This window comes from Coptis chinensis, chromosome 7 (genome assembly GCF_015680905.1).
Source record: "Coptis chinensis isolate HL-2020 chromosome 7, ASM1568090v1, whole genome shotgun sequence".
Lineage (NCBI taxonomy): Eukaryota > Viridiplantae > Streptophyta > Magnoliopsida > Ranunculales > Ranunculaceae > Coptis > Coptis chinensis.
This window is the reverse complement of record NC_141462.1, coordinates 41,784,894-41,796,035: the sequence shown is the minus strand read 5'-3', so window position 1 is coordinate 41,796,035 and position 11,142 is coordinate 41,784,894. Positions and strand designations below refer to the sequence as shown.

Here is an 11,142-nt window from a genome sequence, read left to right as displayed (position 1 = left end):
ACCATGGCCCAAAATATCGCCGAGATATCCGATATCTCACCGATATATTTCAGTAAATTGGTACACCGATATCGATATTTTCGATATATATCTACCGAATATTGAATCCCTTTTTTCCGAGATATATCGGAATTTCCGATATGAAACTTTATATCGCCGATATAATCGATATTTCCGATATAATCGATATATATCGGTTGACTTTTTGACCATTTTTAAATATAAATCCGATATTTCCAATATATTTCTGATATTTTAAATAGTTTGGACTAGTCACTAAAAAACCAATATTTCGGATATATATCGGTTTTTGGGTACACCGATATATTAACCGTTATTTTGGGCCTTGGTCTACAGAACTGTTGAGATTTGATAGATTAAGACAATAAAAAGTCAAAGACAGAACATTTGCAGTCAATCATCAAATGGGGGTAACTGCTGAGTTAAGGCGATAAACTATCTCCTTATGGACAAAATATAGAATCCAATTCAACAATTGTAAATTCAAAACTGATTACAAAGAAATGTAGCAGTAAATTCAGGACTGTTTGCGGCATGGGGACCTGGTGCCAAACATGTGGTAGCGGAAAGTGACTATGAGATGATCGGAAAAACAATGTTTCTTAGCTTCATTTTGTTATTAGCAACCTAAGAAATCTGAGGCAGAAAGTTACTCTTTGTAAAATTGTCAACTGTCAATATAGTTTTATTGACCGATATTAAGAGGTCTTTTGCGTTAAGGGAACCAAAAATACAAATGTTGTCGTGTCACACTCTTCTTCTTTTCCTTCTTCCTTTTTCAAAACTCTCCCAAAATCTCCCAAATCTTCCCTCAATTTCACCCACCCCTCTCTCTGTCTCTCTCTCTCTCCTATCACCACCACTACTACCTTTTTCTTCATCTCATTTTTTTTTCCCACATCATCCTCGTTATGTTATTTTTATTCTTCTTTCATTTGTGCCAATACCATCATTATTATTGTCTTTCTTCTTCATCTCTTACAAACAATTTCAAATTTCTTCGACCTAACGTCGGTCACCACCGCATAGCGGTTTTCTAGTGTAAATGTGCTCATGTGTTAAATAAGGGCGTGAATGCTTTGTATGATGGAAAATTCAAAGATTGTAAAGTTTATGTAAATTCTGAGTACATACCATAATAGAGTCATTAGAGTTAACGAGCGCACATTAGAAATCCCTCTCAAAACTTTAATCAGACTTTTAGCACACACTTCTTTGAGTTCTTTCCCTGCGTCTTCTTCGATACATATATCAATCTCTGCACTAGCTAGAGAAGATACATCACCTAAACAACAATCCAAACATCCCCAACTTACACACTTAAAAGACTTAAGATCCGGGCAACACACGCTCACTCTAATAGAATCAGTTTCGTCAATTAAGGGATTCATCAGTTTGGAGGAGCAGATATAGTGAAAACCTTAACAAATCTATAATGACAGTCATTCATTACCAAATTTTCCAAACCTCCGCAACTCAAAACAACCTCTCCATCAGATTCCCATCCGGAAAAGCAATTCCACGCAACACCAAACTCTTAATCCGTGCAAATGTGTTTAACTCTTAATCCGTGCAAATGTAAACACAGTAGATGGCAACTGTTGTTAAACAATTAACAACAGAACAAAGTTCCAACACCTTACCTTAAAGATGACAAGGCAATATAAGGTGTTCATAAAAATTAGTATTAATACAAATTTCATGAACACGTCTCTGCACCAACTATCCATCCAAACCATCTTGTGTGTATACACTAAATTTTTCAATATTAGAATCGTTACGTAGAACTAAAACTCGGTCAACAAAATTCATAAAGCGGTTTCGGATATCTTTCTTGGGAGGTCACCAAGGTGGAAGTTGAGATAGGGTACAGACTTCCACGTGTGTGTCCACCTTTTTGAGAGAAGGCTAGTTTTGACAACTACTTTCATGTCTAGGAGTGCTTCTGGTAAGGAACTAAGTCTGTCTATGTCAGTTGCCAGTTGGTTGCTTCATTTTCTTTTTCTCTATGATTTTGGCGAACTCATTTTTTTGCTTCTCTGAAGAAATGCCGGAAAATATCGGTGGAATTTTGTAACAGACTTATACAGAATGTATTGATATCGGTAAAGTGAAATTTTGTGACATTTCAGGTTCCAGACTTTTAATCTCGGAGGAGTAAAGCAGTATGGAAAGGAAAGGATGGTCTACATTTTCCATAGTTTTTAAGAACTTTGTTTATCCGTAGAAAAGAAATGAGCTTTTCCATATGGAAACAAAATCATAAAAATGGAAAATGTTTTGTAGAAATGAAAAGAAATAGATAGCTAGCAACTTACTACTAACACACCCAACAATACAATTATTCATTTCCATAGCTTTTGCAAACATGATTATTCATTTTTCCAGTTTTTACTTTTCTTTTCCCAGTTTACCAAACATATACCATTTAAAATTATTTTATTTCCATTCCATAGCGGACCACCCATTTTATTTCTTTTTCTTTCCATGAGTTAAAATTTAACAAACACACCCTTAGTCACGCAGACTTTTGAGTCAGAATTTACTGACTTGTATCCGGCCACATAATCACTTTAGTCGCCTTGAAAAAATTGGAACATTCAGAATGTTTTGTGCTTCAGCTGTATTTGCTCACCATCATTGTTATGTCTAAATGGCTTATCTCTCTTACTTCAATTTTCAATTTTTTTTGGCTGGTTGACCCGAGAGAGCCGAGTCTCTAATCCATAAAATTTATAAGAAAATTCAAGTTAACTCTTCTCTTGTTAAGACTCAAGCTGAAGCTTTATAACAAAATCACCTCGACAGAAAATGTCACAAGAAGTCAAGAAGTTGCTCAAGTAGGAGATACAGAAACATTGTCCAGTGAGGCAGTGCCAATCCGAAAATATTGTCCAGAAAGCTACCTGTTCACGTTTTCTTAAGAATAAACATCCCACATAAGACACAAAAAAAAAAACAAAAGAAGAAAGGATTAATCAGCTGAACAGGGGAAAGAAAACTCTGGTCATCAGTCAATATAGAATATGTGAGTCTCATTATATTATCTTCACATTTTGACCAGTTTTCAAGCTCGAGAAAGCAAAAAACTCTAGGTGATGCAACTGATCTCCTTCACAAAAATAAAAATGAGACACTTGACGAGGCTCGTGGGAAGTTTAACAACTTCTCATTAAGCTTGGTCACCTTTTTCAGCTTTTTCTTTGCCAACAAGCATCTATCAATTCTTCTTATAACCACTTCCGTCAAAACTATGGCTCTCTTAAGCAAAACCTTAGGAATCTTAGTTCACACCCTTGGGGATCTCGAAGCTCAAAAAACTTAAGATGATCAAATATGCTACTCAATGCCGAGTCTGCATTCAAGCTGTATTCTTCCTTAGGCATAACAAAGTCTCTATCCCAATCCTCTGCCTCAAGCAATTCGTAGTCCACATACCCATATTCTTCTTCCTCAAGCAATGCGAAGTCTTCATCCCAATCTTCGCTCATAGAAAAACTTAACTTGATCTAATAAGAAGAGAGAAAAGATGAAATGGTGATTTACTGCTAATGATTATGTCAACTAACATGTACTTGCAGAATTTTAGAGTGCTATAGATGACTGAATAATAATACCTAAACTAGGTAACAGAAATCACAAAAGCATATTAACTATTAGGTAGGTAAGTATAGCAGAAATTTGTCTCCTGAATAACAACGCCCTGGTATATACCTGATTACATTTCCAGACAAGAGTTTCTATATGAGGCAATCTCCCTAGGAGCTTAATTATTGCATGGAAACGAGGACCCCGACACAAATCTATCAGCATCAAGAATTTTAGATTTTGAAATTTGGGAAGCCTTTCAAATAAATCTGGAATTCTTGTTATGATCTGTACACAAGAAAAGGAGACAATAAGCCAACAAAAGATCATATTGAGTATAATGGATGATGGGAGAATTATGAATTAAAATAAACGGCAACTGACTATAAAGCTTAATTATGAGAAGCAATTTTATGGGCTAGAACCCAAAATTATAAGGAGAACTGTGTAACAAATTGCAAAGTAAAGATGAGAATTGGGAACAAGAATCAGAAGCTTATGACAGGCAATTTTATTGGCTAGAACCCAACATATTAAGAACCACAGAATAAAGTTGCATAATAGATTATGGAATGTTCAGAAACATTGAAATAACGATGTGCAGCAAACGTTGTGCAGTTTAAAGAGTTTTCCACATCAAGCATTTAGCAATGCCGGACTGAAGGTTCACTGGATCAACACCTATACCAAAAGCCTAATTGCACTCAGCTCAAAATGAACTCAGAATCTTATGGGTTCGTATATGCCTATTTGTGGGCATGGAAGCGAAAATGGATAAGAGTAGCTTCCTATTCTTTGTCCAACCTTCCTTTTGTAAGTGAATTTTTTGGTATCGGGTGACTTTCTGGCATAAAGTAAAAGATGAGGCCATCTATTTGTCATATAGTGGCCTACATAAGTTCCTGCCGTGGCACGAGAGGTAAAGCATACTATTAGCTCAACGGAAAAGCTAGGACTAAGGTTAGAATTTAGAAACAGAGATAGGGCTAGAAGAACCATTAATAAAAGATTTCTACCATGATTTCTCTAGTTCTTTTAAACTCTAGCTCCTTGTCATTTCAAATTGAAACGTACTACCTAAAATAGGAACTCTCAAAGATTACAAGTGCATAACCCTGATAACCTTTCAAGAGTTCTCAGTTTCCAAATACCTCATCAACTCCAAATATAGGATTCAAACTTCGGCTTGTGTTGGTGAAAAGTTCATCTTCTAATGAAATGTGTGGATAAAGGCATAAAGCCTTCAAATTCATCACATTAAGAATATAAAAGACCCTTAAAACAAACAAATTACAACTTTTAGGAGGCTAAAGAACCTCTGTGTTGTCGTTAATATAGCATAACATAAATTGAGTTAGTAGAGCAAAAGATCACTAATAAATAAGCAAACTACAAGCTAACTGCAAAATCCGGGACAACTCCCAAAAGTTTTCAAGCTTTTCACAATATGCAAAACTTCAACAAAATAAAAATCAAGAAACTAAGAGAAAACAAACATACCGCAATAGACAAAATTGAAAGTGTAAGAGATTTCACATTATGAACCGCACTCAGAACTTTAATCAAACAGTCAGCACACTCATGTTTCCTTGGTCCCACTTCCGGTCATTCCCATTGGTATGTATATCAATGTCCGCACTAACTAAAGATGGCAGGTTCACCGAAGAAGGATCCACATATATAGAACTGGAACACTTGAACGTTTTAAGATTCGGGCAACTAAGGGTGTGTTTGTTATGATAGAAACACTATAGAAAGGAAAGGAAAATAAGAGTGGTCCACCTTTTCCATAGTTTATAATGTATTTGTTTCTATATGGAAAGAAAATGTGTTTTTCTATATGAAAACAAAATTATTGAAATGAAAAAGGTTTTGTGTCCTTAGCTAACTCCTGAAAAATTTGTGGAAAGGAAAGGGAAAGGAAATAAATAGATAGAGACTTACTACTAATACACCCATGACCCAACAATACAATTATTTCTTTCCATAGTTTTTCCAAACAAACATGATTATTTCTTTTCTCAGTTTTTACTTTCCTTTCTCCAATTTACCAAACACATATCATTTAAAATTATTTCTTTTCCATTTCATTCCATAATGGACCACCTATTTTATTTTATTTCCTTTCCATGAGTTAAAATTTAACAAACACACCTTAAGTTTCAGTTTAAAATACTTATCTTCCATATGTGTAGGATTCAACAGTTGTAAATTCTCAAGTCGAGGACAAGATATAGTTAAAATCATGGTAAGTGTAAAAGAGAACTCATACTCATAACCAACTTTTCCAGTACTGGGAAACTCAAAATGAGTTCCCTATTGGCATTAGCAGCCGGAAGGCCAACTTGACTTAAATTTTAGCAGCTGTACTCATTGAATTTGGCATGTGGTATGTAAAATGTTTAAGACCAAATATCTTCAATACATTAACATTTGAAGTAGTAAAAATGCTGAACGGTCAGTCATGCATGTCATCCATAGAAAACTCGCATTCGATGGAAAGTTCTTCAACATTTCTAGCTAAGGCCTCTTTTATCCATGTAAAGATACGACCTTCGTCTAAAACCTCGCGAGTGGTGAGACGAAACCTTTTTATGTCAGTCATGTTACGGAGAATTAAAACTTTGTCCACATATTTCATGAAGTCTTCTCGTTTCTTTTTTACTCCTTTTCTTGGGAGGAGAGGGAGAGGGAAGTTGAGAGAGGGAACTGACTTCCACGTATACTTCCATGTTTTTGAGAGGAGGCTTGTTTGAACGACTAGCTTCATGTCGAAGAATGAGAGAACGTGGTGGATTAGTCTAATGGGTAAACTACTGAGTATGGCAGGGATCGGGTCGGGTTCGGCTATATCTGAATCCGAATCCGAATAATTTCACAGTATCCGAATCCGAACCCGAACCCGATATATCCGAACCCGAATCTGATCCGAATACATAAACGGATATGAAAATCAACCCGAACTCGATATATTGACCCGATTACCGAACCTACTACTGAGTATGTCGATGAGCATTGTTTGACATTCTTTGTGGGGGTGAGCTGAAATTTGGTGAGAATAATAATCAAGAAATCAGACCCAGTCCCTTGGTTCTAACTCGGTTGAGTATAAACTCCATCTCATCCACCCATATCACACTCTCTCCCATATCACATAACTTTTCCTATTATTTAGGTCTCGTTAAATAATCTCCCTGTTTCCCAAAAAAAGAGATAAAATATAGTCTGTTTTTATTTCCCATTTTATCTTATTTCCATTTTTACCTTTTTGGAATTGAAAATTTCCCACCTATATTTAAATGTATTTTTACATAGTCATATCTATATCTTAATATTAAAACTCCCACAAGGGGTATTTTTCGAGCTCTATTAAAATTCAATGTCATCTCTTATTAAAACATAAATTTCTCTCTTATTTGAAAACAGAAATCCTTTTTTACAATGGGAATTCCTCTCCAATTATAACGGGAATTACTCTCCTATTAAAATAAATTCTAACACTTTTAATTAAAGCAGGAATCCTTCTCCTATTAAAACAGAATGTCTCTCCCAATTGAAAAAATGGGTTTTTAAAATTTAATTAAAACTTCATTAAAAATAATTTGTTAGAAAATTAAAACGGGTTAACGATTAAAACGGTAGTCCCAATTTTCTAAAAAAAAATTACATGTTTTCAAAAGAGCCGATGCGTATGTACGGGCCTACAAGCTAATATATATGTAAAACTATATTTGCATAGTCATTGGAGCTATAAAAACTTAAATTTACATAGTAACTTTTGGGATTGAAAATTTCCCGACACCCAACATAATATATGTAAATGTATTTTTACATAGTCATATATATGTAAAATTATATTTATATAGTCATTGGAGCTATGAAAACTTAAATTTACATAATAAATTTTGGGATTGAAAATTTTCCGATGACACCAGACAGAATATAAATTTAAATTTTCCTATGAAAAAAAATTTCATATGAAAATTTAAATTTAAATAGTTTAAGAAGACCGTGTAATGTTATATTGTCATATGTAAATACAAATTTACATAGGATGACGTCAGCCCAGTTTGTCTTTAAGCCGAAATTATAAGTAAAGATTGATGACGTCAGCCCGGTTTTCACAGGGATATTTTGGTCTGTTTTGGCTTTGATGTTATGTTTTAAATAATAGAGAGATTTTATGCATTTGTTCGCTTACAGGGGGTTTTTGTGCAACCATTTAAGTACCAGGGAGATTAAACCCATTGTCTGGAACTAATAATAGGTGAAAGAAAAAATGAAAAAGACATAGATTTTTTAGAAAGAGTGCGACAGTGGGGATACTGGGCTATCTAGAATCTAGAATGTCCAAGAAGATGGAAGCCCTATGTATTTTAGGGCCCACTGGCCAAGTTCATGGACCTCCTTGGTTTATTTGGTACTTTTTAGTCGTTAGTGTTTCTAATCGTCCAAAATAAAAATGAGAGCTTCATTTGCATGCTAAACTAATTTTCTTCGATGATATTTGGGTTAAATAGGGTCTTTTGCATTTTGGTCTCACTATTAATACCAAAATTAGGGTTTGGTCCACAATTAATCGTTTATTGCAGTTTGGTCCCAAATTGATAGAGCTTTGCCGTTACAGTTAGCTGATTGTGAATGTAGCAAACGGTCGAAAGTGGGCACATGGTAGCATTTTTTTTAAATGGCAATTTTACCCTGCGCATGTTAGCCACGTGATTTCTTATTTTTGTTTACATCATCATACATCATCAAATTAGCTGGGCCAAATCACAAAATACATCTAAGCTAAGGATCCCAATCCACTAGTCGTTGGTACTAGTCTCCTGCATCACCTATATAAGGCCTTTTTCCACCAGCCACATCTTGTCTGCAAACACCTCCCCACAAGTAAACTACCTATTTATCCTCTTCAAATAGTCAAACTAAGATGGGTACGGGTGGAAGTTCAGTTGCAGTCTTCTCTCCACCAAAGGTAAGTTTTGAAACCTTTCTCGAAGGTTTTTAAATTTCATTAATGGTGGATTTGAAGGACCAAACACTAAAATATGCATATACAGGCAGTACCAAAGCCTAATTAGACCAAACGTTATACTGACTATTCACTAATATATATACTTTCTTGCAGGTCTGCCAGTTTTGCAAAGAAGAAAGGCATCATGCTTCAACATGCTCTTACATAGGTCTTCACTGCCCTAAAGCATACTGTTGTGGGTTTATGCGTGTGGTTATCGAGTATCATGAGACTAGAACCCTAGAGAAAAAGTTTCTTAGGTGCTCAAGGAATGGTTGTGGTGCTGTGCAGGAGATTTACTCAAACAAAAAGGTGATTGCACTAGTCTATCAACTATGCAAGGAAGAATCTCCTATCTGCAAGGGCTGTCTCCTATGTGAACAATGTCATCTACCTACTAGTGTAGATGGCGTGACTGACTGTGATTGTGTGAGAGTACTGTGAGAGAGTGTGAGAGACAGAGAGGATGTAATCAGTACTCTATATGAATAAACATAAATCTTCATTCATTCATTCATAACAAAATAGACATACCAGTCAAAACAAAACTTTAACAGTCATAACAAAACTTTAAAAAGCATGTTTAGTCTTTATTCATTCATTCAAACAAAGCCAGTACAGATGCTTAAGCTAGTTTGTAAACAAGCAACAAAACAAAATACCACCAAAATGCCAGAAATGTGCAAGTACATCATACATAGTACATAACCAAACCATTACCAAGTTTCTCAAAACAAGCAAAGTAGACATAACATAATACATCAGTGTCTAAACACACACACCAACATAACCATACCTACTAAGGCTGAGATTGAGTTAAACACTCACTGAGAGCAGGTGTAAGATTTGAGGGTCCTGGTGTGGAGGGTGTTTCTGGCTCTTCTTCATCAATCCCAATCCACCAGCCTACTCCTTTACCAGTGGCTCTACCTCCTCTACCACCTCTCCTACCAGCTGAACCACCTCTACCACCACCTCTAAGGATCTCATTGTGCACATTATTAACTTGAGTTTCATTTGGTGGTTGGTCTACATTGACATTTTGACTTCCACCTCCTCTACCACCTTTCCTACCAGCTGAACCACCTCTAAGGATCTCATTGTACACATTCTGTTACACATTATCAACTTGAGTTTCATTTGGTGGTTGATCCACATTGACATTCTGACTTCCACCTCTCCTACCACCTCTAGTTGTTCTAGGTATATCATCAACATTGTGAACTTGAGTGTCTTCTTGTTGTTGCTGCACATCAACAATAGGCTCCACATTTTCACCTTCAGCCTCCACCCCACATTCAATTTCATTGCAGTCACTTGTATTCTTTTGCTTTTTTCCATTTTGCCCACTCTTACCATGAGGACATGTCCTACTATTATGCCCTGGCTCCTTACATTTTCTGCATTTTCTCTTACTAGTTGCTCTCTCTTCATTATCACCTCTTATCCTTTGTTTTCTAGGTCTTCCAGCCTTCCTTTCAATGCTTGGAGGTAGGACCTCATCACCAGGTATAGCCTATAAGTATAGTGACTATAAGTATATAAGTATATTTTATAATAAATTACAAGTAAACTTAATTGTAGATGAGATTCTATCTTGCCCCATTCATCTACATTGTCAAAAGGAAATATCCAACCAGCATAAGTTGCCCTAAATGCATTAATATGGTAATATGGGCTACAATACCTACATATCCTAAAATTCATTAGTATACAACTTTATGATAACTAAAATGGACAAATGCAAATCTGAAATGACACTAACCTTTCCTAACTTTCTTTGGAGGGTCTAAATTTCTTGATAACAGATATAACATGAACACAAGGTACCCCAGTCATTTGCCAAACAATGCAGGTACATGTTTTGTCAACCAAGTCAATTATAAACTTCTTATCACTCTTGATGTTAATGGCACAATATGCAGTGTCTGACACACCATGGGTCTTGTACCTAGGAGACTTCCTCTCTAGCTTTTTAATGACAAGAACAATAGCTGGAATCAAATCATTATCATCCATCACCATAGAAAGCAGTCTTCTATCATGCAATAACCCCATCACTGCTAAACTGTACTTGTCCACAAAAATAATTAGGAGTTTATCCCTAATCTTTAGAATCTATGCATTAAAGGACTTATTAAAGTTGTTGGTTATAGCATCACATTTTGATGTGAGGTCAAAATGTAATCTAGCCCAAGTACTCTTGGCTTCTCTTTCTAACCACACCTTTGCATCAACTTCATCCTCCTCCAACTGATCCATAAACATTTCATGCTCCACTACTTTATATGACTTTGCTGCACCCCAACTCAAACTTTCCAAATAGTCAACCTTAAATGTTTGCTTGAAATTCTTATACATATGCCTAAAACAATACCCAAACCAAGCATTCAAAGTGCAATACACAAAATTAATACTTGTAATGTAATTTAGCAGTTTAAGAGCAATTTAAAACATATCAACATGTATGATATACTTGTGATTAGACTCAGGAAAGTTGACATGATTAGCATCTA

At 35.5% G+C, this 11,142-nt stretch overlaps 1 protein-coding gene across 2 annotated transcripts; it reads right to left on the bottom strand.

The window, feature by feature from the left end:
• Positions 1–2,835: 2,835 nt before the first annotated feature.
• Positions 2,836–5,509, bottom strand: LOC147487592 (uncharacterized). Of its 2 annotated transcripts, none has more exons than XR_015202620.1 (3): positions 5,110–5,509; positions 3,736–3,897; positions 2,836–3,530 (listed from the first exon to the last, which is right to left on the bottom strand). XR_015202620.1 is itself a non-coding variant. In XM_086573378.1 (3 exons), the coding sequence occupies exons 1-3, from the start codon at positions 4,860–4,862 to the stop codon at positions 3,273–3,275; spliced, it is 522 nt and encodes a 173-aa protein (XP_086429504.1). In that variant the 5' UTR covers positions 4,863–5,071; the 3' UTR covers positions 2,836–3,272. The 2 variants fall into 2 exon arrangements, 1 of the variants encoding a protein (XP_086429504.1); XM_086573378.1 differs by lacking the exon at positions 5,110–5,509 and adding an exon at positions 4,761–5,071.
• Between the last annotated feature and the right edge of the window lie 5,633 nt (positions 5,510–11,142).